The sequence below is a fragment of the Suncus etruscus genome, chromosome 5, assembly GCF_024139225.1.
Source record: "Suncus etruscus isolate mSunEtr1 chromosome 5, mSunEtr1.pri.cur, whole genome shotgun sequence".
Lineage (NCBI taxonomy): Eukaryota > Metazoa > Chordata > Mammalia > Eulipotyphla > Soricidae > Suncus > Suncus etruscus.
This window is the reverse complement of record NC_064852.1, coordinates 35,427,364-35,443,365: the sequence shown is the minus strand read 5'-3', so window position 1 is coordinate 35,443,365 and position 16,002 is coordinate 35,427,364. Positions and strand designations below refer to the sequence as shown.

At 44.7% G+C, this 16,002-nt stretch overlaps 1 protein-coding gene across 1 annotated transcript; it reads right to left on the bottom strand.

The window, feature by feature from the left end:
- Positions 1–2,740: 2,740 nt before the first annotated feature.
- LOC126008568 (uncharacterized) lies at positions 2,741–7,993 on the bottom strand. The gene is given in 5 exon segments (XM_049772844.1): positions 2,741–3,378; positions 3,381–3,476; positions 3,479–6,457; positions 6,536–7,798; positions 7,801–7,993. Coding segments are annotated over 5 exon segments (5,169 nt in total).
- Between the last annotated feature and the right edge of the window lie 8,009 nt (positions 7,994–16,002).

The following is a 16,002-nucleotide window of genomic DNA, read 5'->3' as shown; positions in this document are numbered from 1 at the left end:
AAAAACAAGAATAAAACAAACAAAAAGTATTTAGAGGTTTCACAAGACAGGTATATATACTCCAGGGATTCTAAAATTTTTGGAACTAGGCAAAAGCTGTGATACATGAGTGTAGATACTAGGGCTTCCAGATGTATGGAAGGGTTGTAGGTCTGTAGGCTGCCATGAAAGAACTCCCTCGTAGGAGAACTCCGCTCCAGGCTCAGGATATGCGCGCACCCACAGAGACACAGAGACCAGACTTGCTGCAATAACACGAGGGATTTTAATATCTCAGCATGCTGGGACCGAATCTCATAACTCAGGACCGAGTAGGGGAGATTCGGCCCCCCTTTAGCATTCAGCAAAGCTTTTATAGGGTAAAAAGGCCATACATATCATGAGAACACACCTGCCAGGAAGGAGGCATCTCTCCTTATCTCCCGCCACAGAAGAAGTTATGCGTCAGAGCCCAGGAAGGAGGCATTTTGTTTACCCTGTGTAACAGATGGGGCAGTGTTTGCCCCTGGGGTCATGTGCGTATCTTTGTCCTTCCCCTGACGGCATATGCCTAATTTAAAGTGAGTTAGGGTCTTCCGTGAATTGTGGCTTTGGTTAGTTCAAAGGAAGGGGAGTTTTTAGGGAGTGGGGGAGTGGAAAGGTTCCCAGGGAGCTTAAGTGAGCTTTAAATGAAGTGTAAATTAAGGAGTTAGCTTAGCTGGGATCTTTCTTTAGGGACTTAATTGAAGTGTAAATTAGGGAAGTTAGAGTGCTTCGGGAGTTAGCATAGCTGGGAGCTTTCTTTAGGGGAGTGCAGGTTAGGGCGCCTAGTTTTTTCTTCTATTGGCTATTTTCCAGTTCTTACTTATTTTTGTTATTTTTTTCTTCACACCTTTTCATCCCCCACTTCTTTTCTTGCGCATAGCTCTAATCTTAGAGCATCCCTTCATTTTGCTGATATTGCTGTTTGAGAACCATTACATGGACTGTATTTATTCTTTGTTTTACAAAACTAACTAACTTATTTAAAATGCAGGGACCGAAAGTAAGCAGGAAGAATAGGATTATTAGGGGTCCTGTCAAGGTGGAGATAAGGGTTGTAAACCAAGGGGATTTGTTAAACCATCCCTCAAACCAGCCTTGACGAGAATCCCTTTCCAGTCTGCGTTTCTCTAATCTTTCTCTTAACTTTGCCATGGAGTCTCTGACGACTCCGGAGTGGTCTGCATAAAAACAACATTCTTCCTTCAAGGCCGCACACAACCCTCCTTCCTTTAAAAACAAGATATCCAGACCCCTTCTATTCTGGAGGACTACCTCTGATAGGGATGTGAGAGACTCTTCGAGCTTAGTGATGGATTGCTCTATAATTTCTAAGTCTGCATCCATGGCAGCACGCAGTTCAGTATAGTAGTGGGGCATTTGGACTAGGGCGGAGGTCCCAGTCCCTATTCCGGCTGCGACCCCCAAACCTAGAAGGACTGCCAGTGTAATAGTTACAGGTTCCCTTTTCCAGCGAGCTCTCCTGTCAAACTCATTCACAAAAGACTCGCTATCATGATACAAGAGTCTAGGGACTAGCTGGACTAGAATACAGTAATCCTGAGAATTGTTGAACACGCTGGTGGAGATGCATGGGGTGAGTCCCGTGTTACAGGCCCAAACCGTGTCTGGAGGGGGAACGAGGTATCGCCCCCGTGTAAAAGATGATTGTAGGGTTGAGCTGCAGAGGTGCTTTCTATCAGGGGGAACGGTACCCAAACAGAGGCCTTGCCCAGACACGGCAGCTAAGGTTAGCTTTCTGCTCCCTCCCCAGGCACATACAGAGGAACTTTTACTTTCGTTAAAGGTTCTATTTTGGGCAATTCCTTCATAGTAGGGGGGGCTTGAGGCGTAACAGAGCCAGCAAGATTGGGTGATATCAGAATTGGTTCGGTTGAGTACCAAGAAGGCTCCTTCTATTAAGCTTAAAAGGTGGTTTTCCATCCCTGGGGGGGCAGGGGTGTCTTTAGATTCGTGAGTCTGGGTTGTTGGGTCCGAGTTTAGGGGCTGTGAGGAAGCAGGAGTAACAGGGACTAGCATTGGCTTAGGCTTGGGTAAAGGCTGGGTGTCCGTTAGGACGGGGTTGGGCCCTATTGGCTGAGAGGGAGGATTTTGAATTTTCAGTCTGAGTTTGAATGTGAACCCCGGATCGGTTCCAGAAACGTAAAATCTCAGGCCCCACTGTTTTCCTTTTATCCAGCCGCCTTTCTCCTCCCTCCCTTTCTGCGTGAAGGTGATGTTTAGGGTGTCACCCTTACTACCTCTAACTACTGTAATGAGGTCCCAGCTGGAAGAGGGGTTCCAATAGGCAGTGCCAGAGGTTTCACATCCCCATGCTTTACAAAAGAAACTTTCTATCCCCCCACATCGGCGACCTTCCCTCTTAGACTGTTTTTCCCTGGGGCAGACATAGAACGATGCCTGTCGCAACTTTCTCTGCTTTGCCAAGGAACTGCACCCTGGCAAGTCTGCTACGTACTGGCCCCTAGTGTACACTCCCTGTGAGAGGGCTCGTTTCTGAAAGACGACTTTTTCCTGGGGAACCGTCTCAGGTGACTCTTCAGGGATGTCCCATGCCTCTACACCAGCAATGAGGGCGCAAACCTCGGGGCGCAGTGGTGGCCACCAAGTATACGGGGGGGCCACCTTGGAAATGCTCCACACAGTGTCTCCAGCCTGGGAAATGACTTCCCAGGTCAGAGTCATAGGAGCGTGGGGGTTACCGCTCTGGGCAGAGGCGACGGCGCAGGCGAAGTTTAAGAGGATTATCAGTTGTTTCCACTTTCAATTCATCCTTAAGCTCTTCAGCAGGAGCTTTCTTTGTGTGTGACGCGTGGATCCAGGCAGCAATTTCGTCTACTTTCACAGCTGTTGGGGTGGTTAACAGTACTAAGTAGGGTCCCTTCCACCTGGGCTCGAGGGTTCCCACTCGATGACGCCTAACAAGGACCAGATCACCGACTTGGATCCCGTGTGGCACCGCAGGAGTCCCAGGTGAATAGGCTTCTTTAATCTGGTCCCAGATCTGGGTGCGGACAGCCTCTAGAGCCTTAAGGTGGATAAACAAAGCAGAGGGTGAGTGGGAATCTAAGGCGGGGTCTAATACTCCGTCTGGTCTGGTCAAGGGGGGAGGTCCCCCAAAAAGGATCTCATAGGGAGTGAGCCCGAAACGTCCGGGTGTGTTTCGGGCTCTGAGGAGCGCAAAGGGAAGGAGGCCCAACCAGTTCTTCCCGCCGGTCTCAATAGCCAATTTAGTGAGGGTCTCTTTTAGAGTTCTATTCATTCTCTCTACCTGCCCTGAACTCTGGGGTCTATAAGCGCAATGCAATTTCCAATTGGTCCCCAGTTGTTTGGCAATCCCTGACTTACCTGGGCGACAAACGCGGGCCCGTTATCAGAGCCGATTACCTTGGGTATCCCGAACCGGGGCAAAATTTCTTCCAGAATTTTTTTGTGACCACCTGGGCAGTTTCAGACTTCGTGGGGAAAGCTTCAACCCATCCGGAGAAGGTGTCTATGAAGACTAGAAGATATTTATTGCCATACCTACCAGGAACGATTTCTGTGAAATCTACTTCCCAGAAGACTCCTGGTCTGTCTCCCTGCAGCCGTTTTCCTGGTTCTACGAGCGGGTGGTGGGCATTTGTTAGAACACAGGCTTTACAGGACTGGGTTACTTGTTCTGTTATAGTTCGTAGTCTGAGTACGTGATAATTGGAGGCTTTTACTAGGTCGCACAATTTCTTTTTCCCTAAATGTGTTAGGGGATGGATACTCTTTACATAGTATTCACCTTCTTTATGAGGCAAAATGATTTTGTTGTCTTTAGTTTTTGCGATCCCATGGCAGTCAAATCCGCTGGATAATCCTTTTTCCTTTAGGCGTTCAATTTCCTCACAGTCTATTGGTGTGTAGTTTAGACTGAAATTATCTTCTTTTGGTTGGGGTTTTTTTCGTTGCTCACATAAGGCGCAGGAGACAGTTCCTTGTGAGGCTTTCTTAGCAGTGTGATCTGCCATTCTGTTCCCTGCTGCCACGGGGTCCATTCCTTTTTGATGTCCAGGACAATGAATAATAGCTACCTTTTTCGGCAGGTGTATGGCTTCTAAGAGAGCAAGGATTTCTTCCTTGTTTTTAATTTCCTTTCCTGCAGCCATGAGGAGTCCTCTTTGTTTGTAGATCGTGCTGTGAATGTGAGCGGTGGAAAACGCGTATCTGCTGTCGGTGTAGATGTTAATAACTTTTCCTTCTGCCAGCTCAAGGGCTTTTGTCAAAGCTTGTAGTTCAGCTTTTTGTGCCGAAGTCCCCTCAGGAAGGCTGCTGGCCCATATTACTTGCTTCCCATCCACTATGGCTGCTCCGAGTTTTCTTTTTCCATCCATGATGAAGCTACTACCATCTGTGTACCAATTCGGCGCCCCATGCCAGGGCAGATCTGTCAGGTCTCTCCGGGTTCCAGTTTCCTCAGCTAAAATGTCTGTGCATGAGTGTACCGGCTGGGATCCGTCTGTCTCCGGGAGCAGGGAGGCGGGGTTAAGAATAGCAGGCGGTCCAAAAGTTATACGGTCATTTAGCAAAAGACTTTGGTAGTGTGTTATTCGGGCGTTGGTCAACCAACGGTCAGGAGGCTGTCTGACTATACTTTCTAATGCATGGGGAGCGACTATAACTACACGCTGGCCCAGAGTAAGTTTGTCAGCGTCTTTTACCAGGAGAGCCACCGCTGCGATTACCTTCAGACATGACGGCCAGCCGCTTGCCACTGGGTCGAGTTTTTTTGACAAGTATGCTACTGGTCTTTTCCAAGGTCCCAAGGCTTGGGTTAGCACTCCCCGAGCCACTCCCGCACGTTCGTCCACATACAGGGTAAAAGGTTTGGTTAGATCCGGCAGGGCCAGGGCTGGTGCCGTGAGTAGAGCAGTTTTTATTTTTTCAAAGGCTTCTTGACACTCCTGTGTCCAAGCAAAAGGAGCTTGGTCCCGTGTAAGTGGATACAGGGGAGCGGCTAGGGAGGCAAACCCGGGTATCCAAAGTCTCCAGAAACCGGCTGTCCCCAGAAATTCCCGTACCTGCCGTGGAGTCTTGGGGACAGGAATGGTAACTACTGTCTTTTTCCTGGCTTCTGTGAGCCACCTCTTGCCGTTTTTCAGGACATACCCCAGGTATGTCACTTCGTTGCGGCACAACTGAGCTTTCTTGGCCGACACCCGGTACCCCAACTCACCCAATTCTTTTAGGAGTTCTCTGGTTCCTTCTTCGCATGCTTCCTTGGTGGATGCTGCCAGCAGGAGGTCATCGACATACTGAAGGAGGGAGACTTGGGGGTTCCGAGCCCTGAAGGGGGCCAGGTCCCTATGGAGTGCCTCGTCGAATAGTGTGGGGGAGTTTTTAAAACCCTGGGGCAATCTAGTCCATGTCAGTTGTCCAGTGTGTCCCCCTTCCGGATCTCTCCACTCAAAAGCAAACATCAGTTGGCTGCTGGGGTGTAATTGGAGACAGAAAAAAGCGTCCTTTAAATCCAGCACTGTGTACCAAACCCGCTCCGGTGGGAGGGAACTCAGTAGATTGTAAGGGTTAGGCACAGTGGGATGCAAATCCTGGGCCCTTTTATTAACCTCCCTTAAGTCTTGTACTGGTCGGTAGTCCCCAGTGCCAGGTTTCTTCACCGGCAGCAAAGGCGTGTTCCAGGGAGATCGGCAGGGTACTAGAACTCCTTGCTGTATCAGCCTCTGGATGTGGGGATGGATGCCTTCCTTTGCTTCTTTACTCATGGGATATTGTCTCACCGAGATAGGTGAGGCATGCGCTTTCAGCTCTACCACTATCGGGGGTACTTGTTTAGCCTTGCCAATTCCTGCCTGTTCAGCCCAGACCTCAGGGAATTGGGTAAGCCATTCTGAAGCAATTACTTCTCCAGGCTTTGTTTCATGGAGGCGGTATTCCTCCTCAAGTCCGACTACCAGACAAGTCACAGGGGCTTCCCCCAAAGTTACTTCAGGTCCCTCAGGGGTAAACTGAATTTGTGCCTTTAATTTGGTCAGCAAATCTCTTCCCAGGAGGGGCGCAGGGCACTCAGGGATGACCAGGAAGGAGTGAGTTACTCGGCCCCTTCCAACGTCCAATTTTCTTTTTGTAGTCCAATGGTAGAATTTGCTGCCTGTGGCCCCCACAACCATGGTTTCTTTTGTTCCTAATTTTCCTAGGGGCCTGGTTAATACCGAATGTTCAGCTCCTGTGTCCACCAGGAAGTTGATGGGAGTCCCCTCTACTGGAAGCGTTACCCTGGGCTCGGGGAGGGGGACCGAGCCCCGTCCTCCCTAATCATCGAGAGCCAGGACCTTGTTCCTCCTGAGTTGCTTTTTCGGGCACTCCCTGGCCCAGTGTCCTTTTTCTTTACAATGGGCACACTGATCTTTTTCGAGTGGACGGTCACGTCCTTTTTCTTTACAATGGGCACACTGATCTCTATCGAATGGACGATCTTGGCCTCTCGGGGTTCTTCTTGCCCTGTCGCCCAGGTGCCCTGTCTGCCTGCTTCTTTCTCTTTCTGCTATACTATCCCCTACTACTGCAGCCAATATTCTAGTTAAATTTCTCTCTTGTCGGCGATCACGCCGATTCTCTCTGTCCTCTATCTCTTTCTTTTCTCTTTCCTTTTTCTCCTCCTCTGTCTCTCTCTTGTGGAACACTTTCTCTGCCTCCTTCACTAAGTCCCGCAACGAATAATCTTGAAGTCACTCTAGCCTCTGTAGCTTACATTTTATATCTGTGGCTGACTGCCCAATAAAGGCCATTGCTATGGCCGCCTGCTGTCCCTCTGAAGCTGGATCGAAAGGAGTGTACCTCCTATAAGCTTCCATTAGGCGTTCCAGGAAAACCGAGGGCAGCTCAACTGGACCTTGGACAACCTCTCTTACCTTAACCAGATTCGTGGGGCGTCTTGCAGCCCCTCTGAGACCTGCAACCAGAGCCCGGCGGTAGACGGTGAGGCGCTCCCTACCTTCTGCTGTATTGAAGTCCCAGGTTGGCCTGGTCAATGGAAACCCTTCATCTATGAGGTTAGGGAGATTGGTGGGAGTCCCATCGGCCCCCGGGACATTTTTCCTGGCTTCAAGGAGGACTCTTTCTCTTTCCTCTGTCGTGAAGAGGACCTGGAGCAGTTGCTGACAGTCGTCCCAGGTGGGCTGATGCGAAAACATGAGAGACTCGAGGAGTCCCGTCAGGGCAGAGGGATTATCTGAAAAGGAGGGGTGCATAGTCTTCCAATTATATAGATCTGCCGAGGAAAAAGGCCAGTACTGTAAAGGGGGAAGCTGGTCATCTCCTGGCGGGGGCCCCATTGCCCGAAGGGGGAGGGCAAGAGACCGTGACTCGGAGGGGCGAACAGTTTCTGGACTGCGGCCCTTCCGGCTCCGGGTTCCCCCTGCTGGTCCCGGTTCGCGTGGACCGGCCGCCGGGGGTTGCCCCACAGCGACGTGTGGCACGTTAGGTTGTGCCGGCTGGGTAGAGGATTGAGGTTGGGAGTACGGAGGGGGGGAGAAGTCAAGAAGAAGATCATTGTCTATCTCAGGGTAGAGGGGCGGGGGAGCTGAAGGTCGTGAGGGGACAGGCAGGTTGGGCTCGGGATCTGAGGCTACTGCTATTATAGTGGAAGTTGGCTCAGGGCGGCCAGATATCCAGGGCTTGACCCACGCTGGTGGATTCTGGACGAGGTCCTGCCAGACGAGAATGTAGGGTATTTGGTCCGGGTGTCCCCCTTCAGACTGAAAAATGACTTTTTTACTGCGGAAATAAGAAAAAGGTTAAAGACACCTTCCGGCGGCCAGCCGACTCCAAAGGTTGGTCACTCAGAGGTGCAGAAGGTCTGCCAGGGGCCCTTCCGTACCCCGACAGACAGATTGTGAGCCCTAGCTTTTACGTCAGTCCAGTGGTTGAGGGTTAGAGTCAAAGGAGTCGTCACAGTCTGTCCCATCTTAGTCCTAATTTCAAGGAAAACTGACACAGAAGTTACAATCAAGAGACAAATGACCCAGAACAAGCGCCGTTCATGCGTTGCCCAAAGGCACTTCAAAGAGTCGGATGGCAAGGGCCTCCGCCGCCAGCCTAGTTCAATGAGGAAGCTACTCTCCTCGCGACTCTCCAGACCAGGGGGGTACACCAGGCGTCCCTGGTCGTCCCCGCTACCTCCCGGGATGTCTCCCAGGGTGATCGGACGGTGGACACCCGGACACGTCTGTCTTTATCCACGAAACCTCAGACTTGCTGAGCGTCCGTAAAGCCGAAACTGCGATCGCGCCAGACCTCAGAGAAAAGTACAGCCAGAAGCAAACGAACCCAGACTAAGTAGACACAGACACAGACACAAAAGCTCACCTCCAAGTGGGTCTGGGGTCTCTGGGTGGTCGCAAATATCCCGGACGAGCCCCCAAATGAAAGAACTCCCCCGTAGGAGAACTCCGCTCCAGGCTCAGGATATGCGCGCACCCACAGAGACACAGAGACCAGACTTGCTGCAATAACACGAGGAATTTTAATATCTCAGCATGCTGGGACCGAATCTCATAACTCAGGACCGAGTAGGGGAGATTCGGCCCCCCTTTAGCATTCAGCAAAGCTTTTATAGGGTAAAAAGGCCATACATATCATGAGAACACACCTGCCAGGAAGGAGGCATCTCTCCTTATCTCCCGCCACAGAAGAAGTTATGCGTCAGAGCCCAGGAAGGAGGCATTTTGTTTACCCTGTGTAACAGATGGGGCAGTGTTTGCCCCTGGGGTCATATGACGGCATATGCCTAATTTAAAGTGAGTTAGGGTCTTCCGTGAATTGTGGCTTTGGTTAGTTCAAAGGAAGGGGAGTTTTTAGGGAGTGGGGGAGTGGAAAGGTTCCCAGGGAGCTTAAGTGAGCTTTAAATGAAGTGTAAATTAAGGAGTTAGCTTAGCTGGGATCTTTCTTTAGGGACTTAATTGAAGTGTAAATTAGGGAAGTTAGAGTGCTTCGGGAGTTAGCATAGCTGGGAGCTTTCTTTAGGGGAGTGCAGGTTAGGGCGCCTAGTTTTTTCTTCTATTGGCTATTTTCCAGTTCTTACTTATTTTTGTTATTTTTTTCTTCACACCTTTTCAGCCACTTTGAGAATTATCCAAAATTTTTCATTTTCAAACTGACATGCCTGGAGTTTTTGTCTTTTAGGTTTCTCTGGAGTGATTAGTAGTAAGGTGGTGAAGTTGTACTATATATATATATAGTACAACTTCACTATATATATATGACAAAATATGGCTTCAGTTGGGCAAGGACGTGGCCTCCACTCCTCCTTAGGTTGTCCCAGAATTTTCAACTGAGAGACCATTGTGCCCATTGTGTCTGAATTGCATCTTTTTCAAGTATAAAGTGAGTCTATAAAGCTGGTTGATGAACTGACATGGCTACAACTGACAGAATTCTTTCTGGTCAATTTTATTATCTACCAGCACCCAAGTAATTTTATAGATGTGGTGACCTGAAAATAAGTTCTTTAAACTTGCAGCCTCTTGCAATGACTGGTGGTTAGTGACAGTGTTGCAGCTGATGCATCCTTCTCAACAGCATGTGTTCTATACCCTTGTGACTGTGAATTCTGTCTGTCCAGCAGTGTTCAAGGTGTCCAAGTAGGTTGGGTCATTATAATCCTTAGGTGAGTCTTAAAAGCATCTACTTTAGTAGATACAATAGAGAGGAAAACTGAGAATATAAATTCCCATTAATTGAGAGTTTTGAGAACTATAAATTCCAACCCTCAGGCATTAGAGGACAGGCATTGGTTCCATGTCAATTATCAGGAAAGCCCAAATACTTCCTTTATTTTTGTGGGGAGGGGTGTTCCATCCCAGGAGGAGCTTAGAGGTTACCCCCTGGTTCTGTGCACAAAAATCATTCTGAGAAAGCTTGAAAGATCATATGGGATGCCAGGGATAGAACCCAGGTCAGCCACGTTCAAGGCAATCACCCTACCCACTTTCAGACCCCAAGCTTGTATATTTATATGTTCTAAAAATATCTATATAAATCCTTAAAAAACAAAGTTAAGGGAGCAGAGCAGTGACACAAGCAGTAGGGTGTTTGACTTGCATGCACTGACCTAGGACTGACTGCAGTTCTGAAAGGCTCTGTAGTCCAGATACTGCTCCGACGCAGAGAAATTAAGAGACAGTCACTCAGGCAAAATCTCAAGTGGTATCTTTATTCTGGCCGGCCAGGGTTCAATGCGTGTTCAGAACCGAACAGAGGCAAAGGGCCATGTGGCCCTTCTGTTCACCCTTATATACTATAAGAAGGGGAGGGGGATGAGGAAGACTTCCGCTGAGGTAATACGAGTCCCTCTTTGGACAAAAATGGTTAGATCAATTAGACAGGGGAATATTACTTAACCCAATCAGGCCTTAGAGCAGTAAATAATACAACTTGAATGGCACAGCTTTCCTTATTGTCTGTAATGATAGCACAAATGAAACAACAGAAATCAAAGCATCATAGCATTATCAATAAACACAGCTCTGAGTTACTTTAGCCAGACTAACGTTTGCATTTACAGTTTATGATCTGGTTCAGTACAACTAGTAAGAACATTTTCACATAAGTTACTTCAAAGAAGTGGGTTTTAAGTTAGGCCCACTAGAATTTTAATTAGCTACAAAAATAGTTTTTCTCTCCACCTTTATCTTGTACCTTACCAGGTATTTGAATAACTTGTTTTTTTCCTTTGCACATATACAGCACTGTTGGAGAAATCTCCATCTGGGGCACCCCCATTACTTACAGAACTTTTCTGAGGATAGGTTGTAGACACAGTAGGCTTATCATGTCACAGTCACTCAGGTTTGGCTGATGAGTTGGTCAGTTCAGCATGAGGATCTTGTGGCTGGCCGTGGGCATCTCACCCTCTGTAGGAATTTTCAGAGGTAATCTGTCTGTTCCACTCCTCTTCAGGTTTGGAAGAGTCTGACCTCGAATCCTCTTTTTTTTCCTTTCCTTGAGACTGAGGGTTGGAGTTGAGAGCAGGGCCCACAGGCTGTGGACTGTTTGTGCAGATTCAGAAACTCCTAGGAAATCTTCAATTTCCTTACTCAGGCATTCATCTTGATGTCTTCCCAGTATTCACAGCCAAATGCTTAATGGTGCCTGCTTGTCACACCACCTCAACTTCAATTATTCCTCTGAAAGAGGGCTTTGGGGTCCCCTTACTAATTTTAAGATTTCCTGTCTGCATGGGGATCACTCCTCATGCAGAGAAGAAAGCCATCTGCTGGTATCTTGTGCAAAGCAACATAATGCCATGACATAAAATGGTACTGAAAGGTTCTTAAATTTGTACAGAAAATTCTAGAATCTTTTTTACAACAAAATGTTTCATATTTTTTTAATTCTTAAAACCATGAACATTTTTACAAAGCCTCTTGTGATACAAATATTAATGTTCTTGGTAGCAAGTAATGAAAAATTTTAAAATAATATTTTAATCATGCTTAACTCTACATATAGAAGTTTACTTAGTATTCTGGCCTCAGTTTACAGGCAGAAGATACCAGCAATTCACATAACACAAATTAATTCTGAAAACCAGAAAGAATGCTCACTACTTCTGGCAGATTTAGACTTTTAAAGAATTTATAATTAACAATTACCAATTTTTAAAAACTTTTAAACTGAACCTTAATGATTTTTTTAAGTTCTTGACTATTTTTCTTAAAAATAGCATTTATTATTATTATTATTATTATTATTATATGTTCAGAAGATTTCTTATTACTCCATTTTTCACTCAATAGCACGACAACACTAAAACATGCTTAAAAACATTTACACTTCTTTTATGTTAACCTAAAGGCATATCAATAATAATCATTTAGTTTGATTATATAGATTTTTCCTAGTACACATTTTTTATTTCTTTTGCACATCCTTAAACTTTTTGTATTCAGCCACTTTCCTTTCTGCATGCAAGGCAAATGCCCTACCTTCTGGCTCCTTCTTCTCTTCTTTTCTCTCTCTTTTTTTAACTTCTCCACTCATCCTTTGGGAGTGCTTTTGCTGCTAAAATCCACCACGTGCACCAAACTCAAACAAGAACTTAGCATTAGGGCCCTAGGAACAGAGCTTTAAATTGTCTGCTGCCAGTTTAGAATTACTTTGCTGACTATTTTTGCACCTAGCAGGACCAGATTTTATTGATTCTTCTTTCTTTAGGTATTCACAACCTAGTACCATCAAGATTTTTACATTAAGCTACCGTAAAATCTACCATTAAGTTTGGTGAGATAATATAGACATGGAATTGAGATATTGTAACAATAACATGCATTTACAAAGTTAGCAATATTGTTTAAAAAAAAAGGCCAACCACACTAATCTGCAACATTTTCCCCCCCAATTGTTCATTTTAAGAAACCTTTAAGTTAGAAATTTAAATGCTCAAAAAATATTTTTCTGACTTCCAAACCATTAACTAAATTTTTCTTTGATATGCAAAAGACCCACTGGGATTATTTTGCCTACCCCACATTTCCCAGCCAAGTGAGTTGGGAAGAACAATAGCCTAGCCCTGGGGCTCGGTGAATTCATTCAGGCTGGAGAGTTTAAAAGCACTCTTCTTTTTTTTTTTTTTCTTCAGCTAAAAAGCAGCCATAGCCCCATTTCTTTCTGGCCTTAATGTATGGCAGGAAAGTTGGGTGATTGCAAAGTCCAGAAATTCTCCAGGGAAAATTTATCCCTGATGGCCATTGAGAAATATGGAGTTTACAATCTCCATCACTCTCTGCCATGTCCCTAGAATAACAAAGCCAGTTTAACACACAATTTTTCTGGCCCAAGGAGAGATAGCAATTTTTTAGAGTTTCCCTCCATGTTTGAATCAGACAAAGAAGACATGGAACACAGAACCACAAAGATCTCCAATTAAAAGAAATAGGGTTCATTGTGGCAGCCCAGGAACGTCTTCCTGCTGCGACAAAATCAAGCTCCTGGGGGCCCTCCAGGGTCATGATCTATAGTTTTTGAACTCATCAGTTCACTACCACTCAGAATCAACGTCGAGTGGGGACTCTTAATTCCACCTGGAATCTACGCTGAGTGGAGACTCTCAAGCCCTCCATCACACAACCATTTTCCTATTTCTGTTTCTAACACACATCAAATTACAATCAACAACACAAGACACACTGTAATTTTCAACACACATTAAATTATGATCAACAACACAAGACATACTGCTTAGAACCCACCAAGTCGTCTATTCACCACTCTGCTCCGGGCATATCAAGGACTCCTGGCTGGCTCGCCAATGAAAGGCTCGGTAGTCCAGATACTGCTCCGATACAGAGAAATGAAGAGACAGTCACTCAGGCAAAAGCTCAAGTGGGATCTTTATTCTGGCCGGCCAGGGTTCAATGCTCATTCAGAACCGAACAGAGGCAAAGGACCATGTGGCCCTTCTGTTCACCCTTTTATACTATAAGAAGGGGAGGGGATAGGGAAGACTTCCACTGAGGTAATACTAGTCCCTCTTTAGGACTAAAAGGGTTAGGAGGGGGGAGGGGTAGGAAAGACTTCCGTTGAGGTAATATGAGTTCCTCTTTAGGACAAAAAGAGTTAGATAAAAAGCAAGTATAAGCATAGTGGGAGCTGGTGTGACTAGTTGCTGGCTTTCCTTTTTAGTTCTATCCCAGGGCGTTCCATATGATCCCCCAAGCCAGGATAGATTTCTGAGTGCATAGTCAGAAGTAACCCCTGAGTGTCACCAGGTATAACCCAAAAACAAAAAACAAAAACAAAACAAAACCAAAAAAAAAGCATTAAGATGCTAAAACTTGGGGCCAGAGCGGTGGTGCCAAGTAGTAAGGCATCTCTGCCTTGCCAGTGCTAGTCTTGGATGGACTGCAGTTCAATCCCCTAGTGTCCCATACAGCAAGCCAGGAGCAATTTCTGAGTGCATAGCCAGGAATAACAGTTGGGCATCACTGGATGTGGCCCAAAAAACAAAAACAAGCAAACAAATACTAAAACTTTAGTCTTATATGATACATTGAGAGGTGCTAATTTATCTTTACTTATTTAATTGTTATTATTTATAGACTATTTCATTTTTCTTAACTTCCTTTGTGGTTGAGATCACCACATCAAAATGATTAAGAGTGCTTATTTATCTATAATCTTCTTAAGATTTAGAGTTATAAATATAATAAAAGTTTTTTTAAAAAAATACTGTTATTTAAAACACATATGTCAGAGTTGAGAAGCAAAAATGTTTAGTCATAACAGTTGAGAAGAAGGCAGATGTTTGAATGAAGTGAGAATTTATAATTTACTCTGTCTTTCAAATGTTCTCTGGAATTTATTGCATTATAATGTAATTGATTTTCACACTAAATGACCAAGTTTTCTGACTGCCCTATCAGACTATAAGAAGAATTTTATAAAGACTCAAGAAAGACTAAACAACCAAATACTATGTTTTGAGTGGGAGAAAAACCCTCTAACTCTCAGAAAAAGTAATAAAACCACTGGACCTAATGACTTAAAAAATGAGGCTAACCAAATGCTCCTCCCATTTAGGAATAACATTAGTTTAGTTATATGTTATCCTGGTTTTACTCTTTGCGTCATAAAGCATTCCTTCTCTCATTTATCTTTTAATGCAGATATCTCGAATAGAACATATGACAAATATCCAAACAAAAACTAAATTCATTTATCATATAGCTAGAGAGGATTTTCAAATATTAAAGCATGCCTGTTTAGATGATAAATTATGGTTTGTTCTAATAAATAGATTATGCAATATTGAATAAGCCCAACCCACATATAAATAATTCACTAAATGTCTTATATTTTTATTTTGTAGTTTTTAAATATTACCATTGTTTTATGGCAACAGAATCTTCCTTCAACTTAAGATTTGGTAACACAAGAATTGTCTTTACTCTGTATCCTACTTTATTAAAGGTGGTTCATAATTCCAGATAGTGTTGCATAAGTAAATGTGATAGTAATTTAAAGTAAATATATTTAAATTCATTGTCAAATATTTGATATATTATAATTATAAACTAGACTTATGTAAATAAAAAAGAAAAAAGTGTAAATAATCCTTATTGATACTATTATGCTAATACTACAAACCAAAAACCTTTAAAAAACTAGACTATTGGGGCTGGAGCCATAACACAGCAGTAGGGCATTTGCCTTGAATACGGCTGACCCAGGGCAGACTGCTGTTCAATCCTCCAGCATCCCATATGGTACACCAAGCCAGGAGTGATTTCTGAGTGCATAGCCAGAAGTGACCCCTGAGCATCACTGGGTGTGGCCCCAACCCCCAACCAAAAAAAATCCTACTATTGAGCTTTAATCTTAATTTCTATTGAAGTAACAGTGGCTTACAAGTGTACTATTTGTTTGATTTTTGGGTCACATCAGCAGTTCTCAGGGGTTACTCCTTTCTATGTACTCAGGTATCCTGAAAGACTCTGTAGAACATACAGGATGCTTTAGATTGAACCAAAATCAGACACATGCAAGGCTAAAGCCCTCCGAACTGGTCCTATTATTCTGGCACCACAAATGTGCTATTTTTTTATATTTTAGGATTAAAAATTGGGCTTTAGCTGCAGTATAGTGAGTGGGTAGGGCACTAGTCTTGCATGAGCAGTATGGAAGCCCATAATGTCCCTTGAGGACCACCATGAAAAATTCTTGAGTGCAGAGTCAGGGGTAGCCCCTGACAATTGCTAAATATGCCCCCCCAAGAAACAAACAATAAAAATTCCCTAACATCAAACTGCGTATATTTCCTTATTATACTAGATTCTTAGCTATGCCATTTGTCCTTTTAAGGTTCAGTGTTTAGGCTCAATATTTAAGAGTTTGGTTTTATTAAACATTATCATTTATCCTTTATTTCTTTAATATCACATAATGAGAGATATATCATCTCATATTTATCTTTAC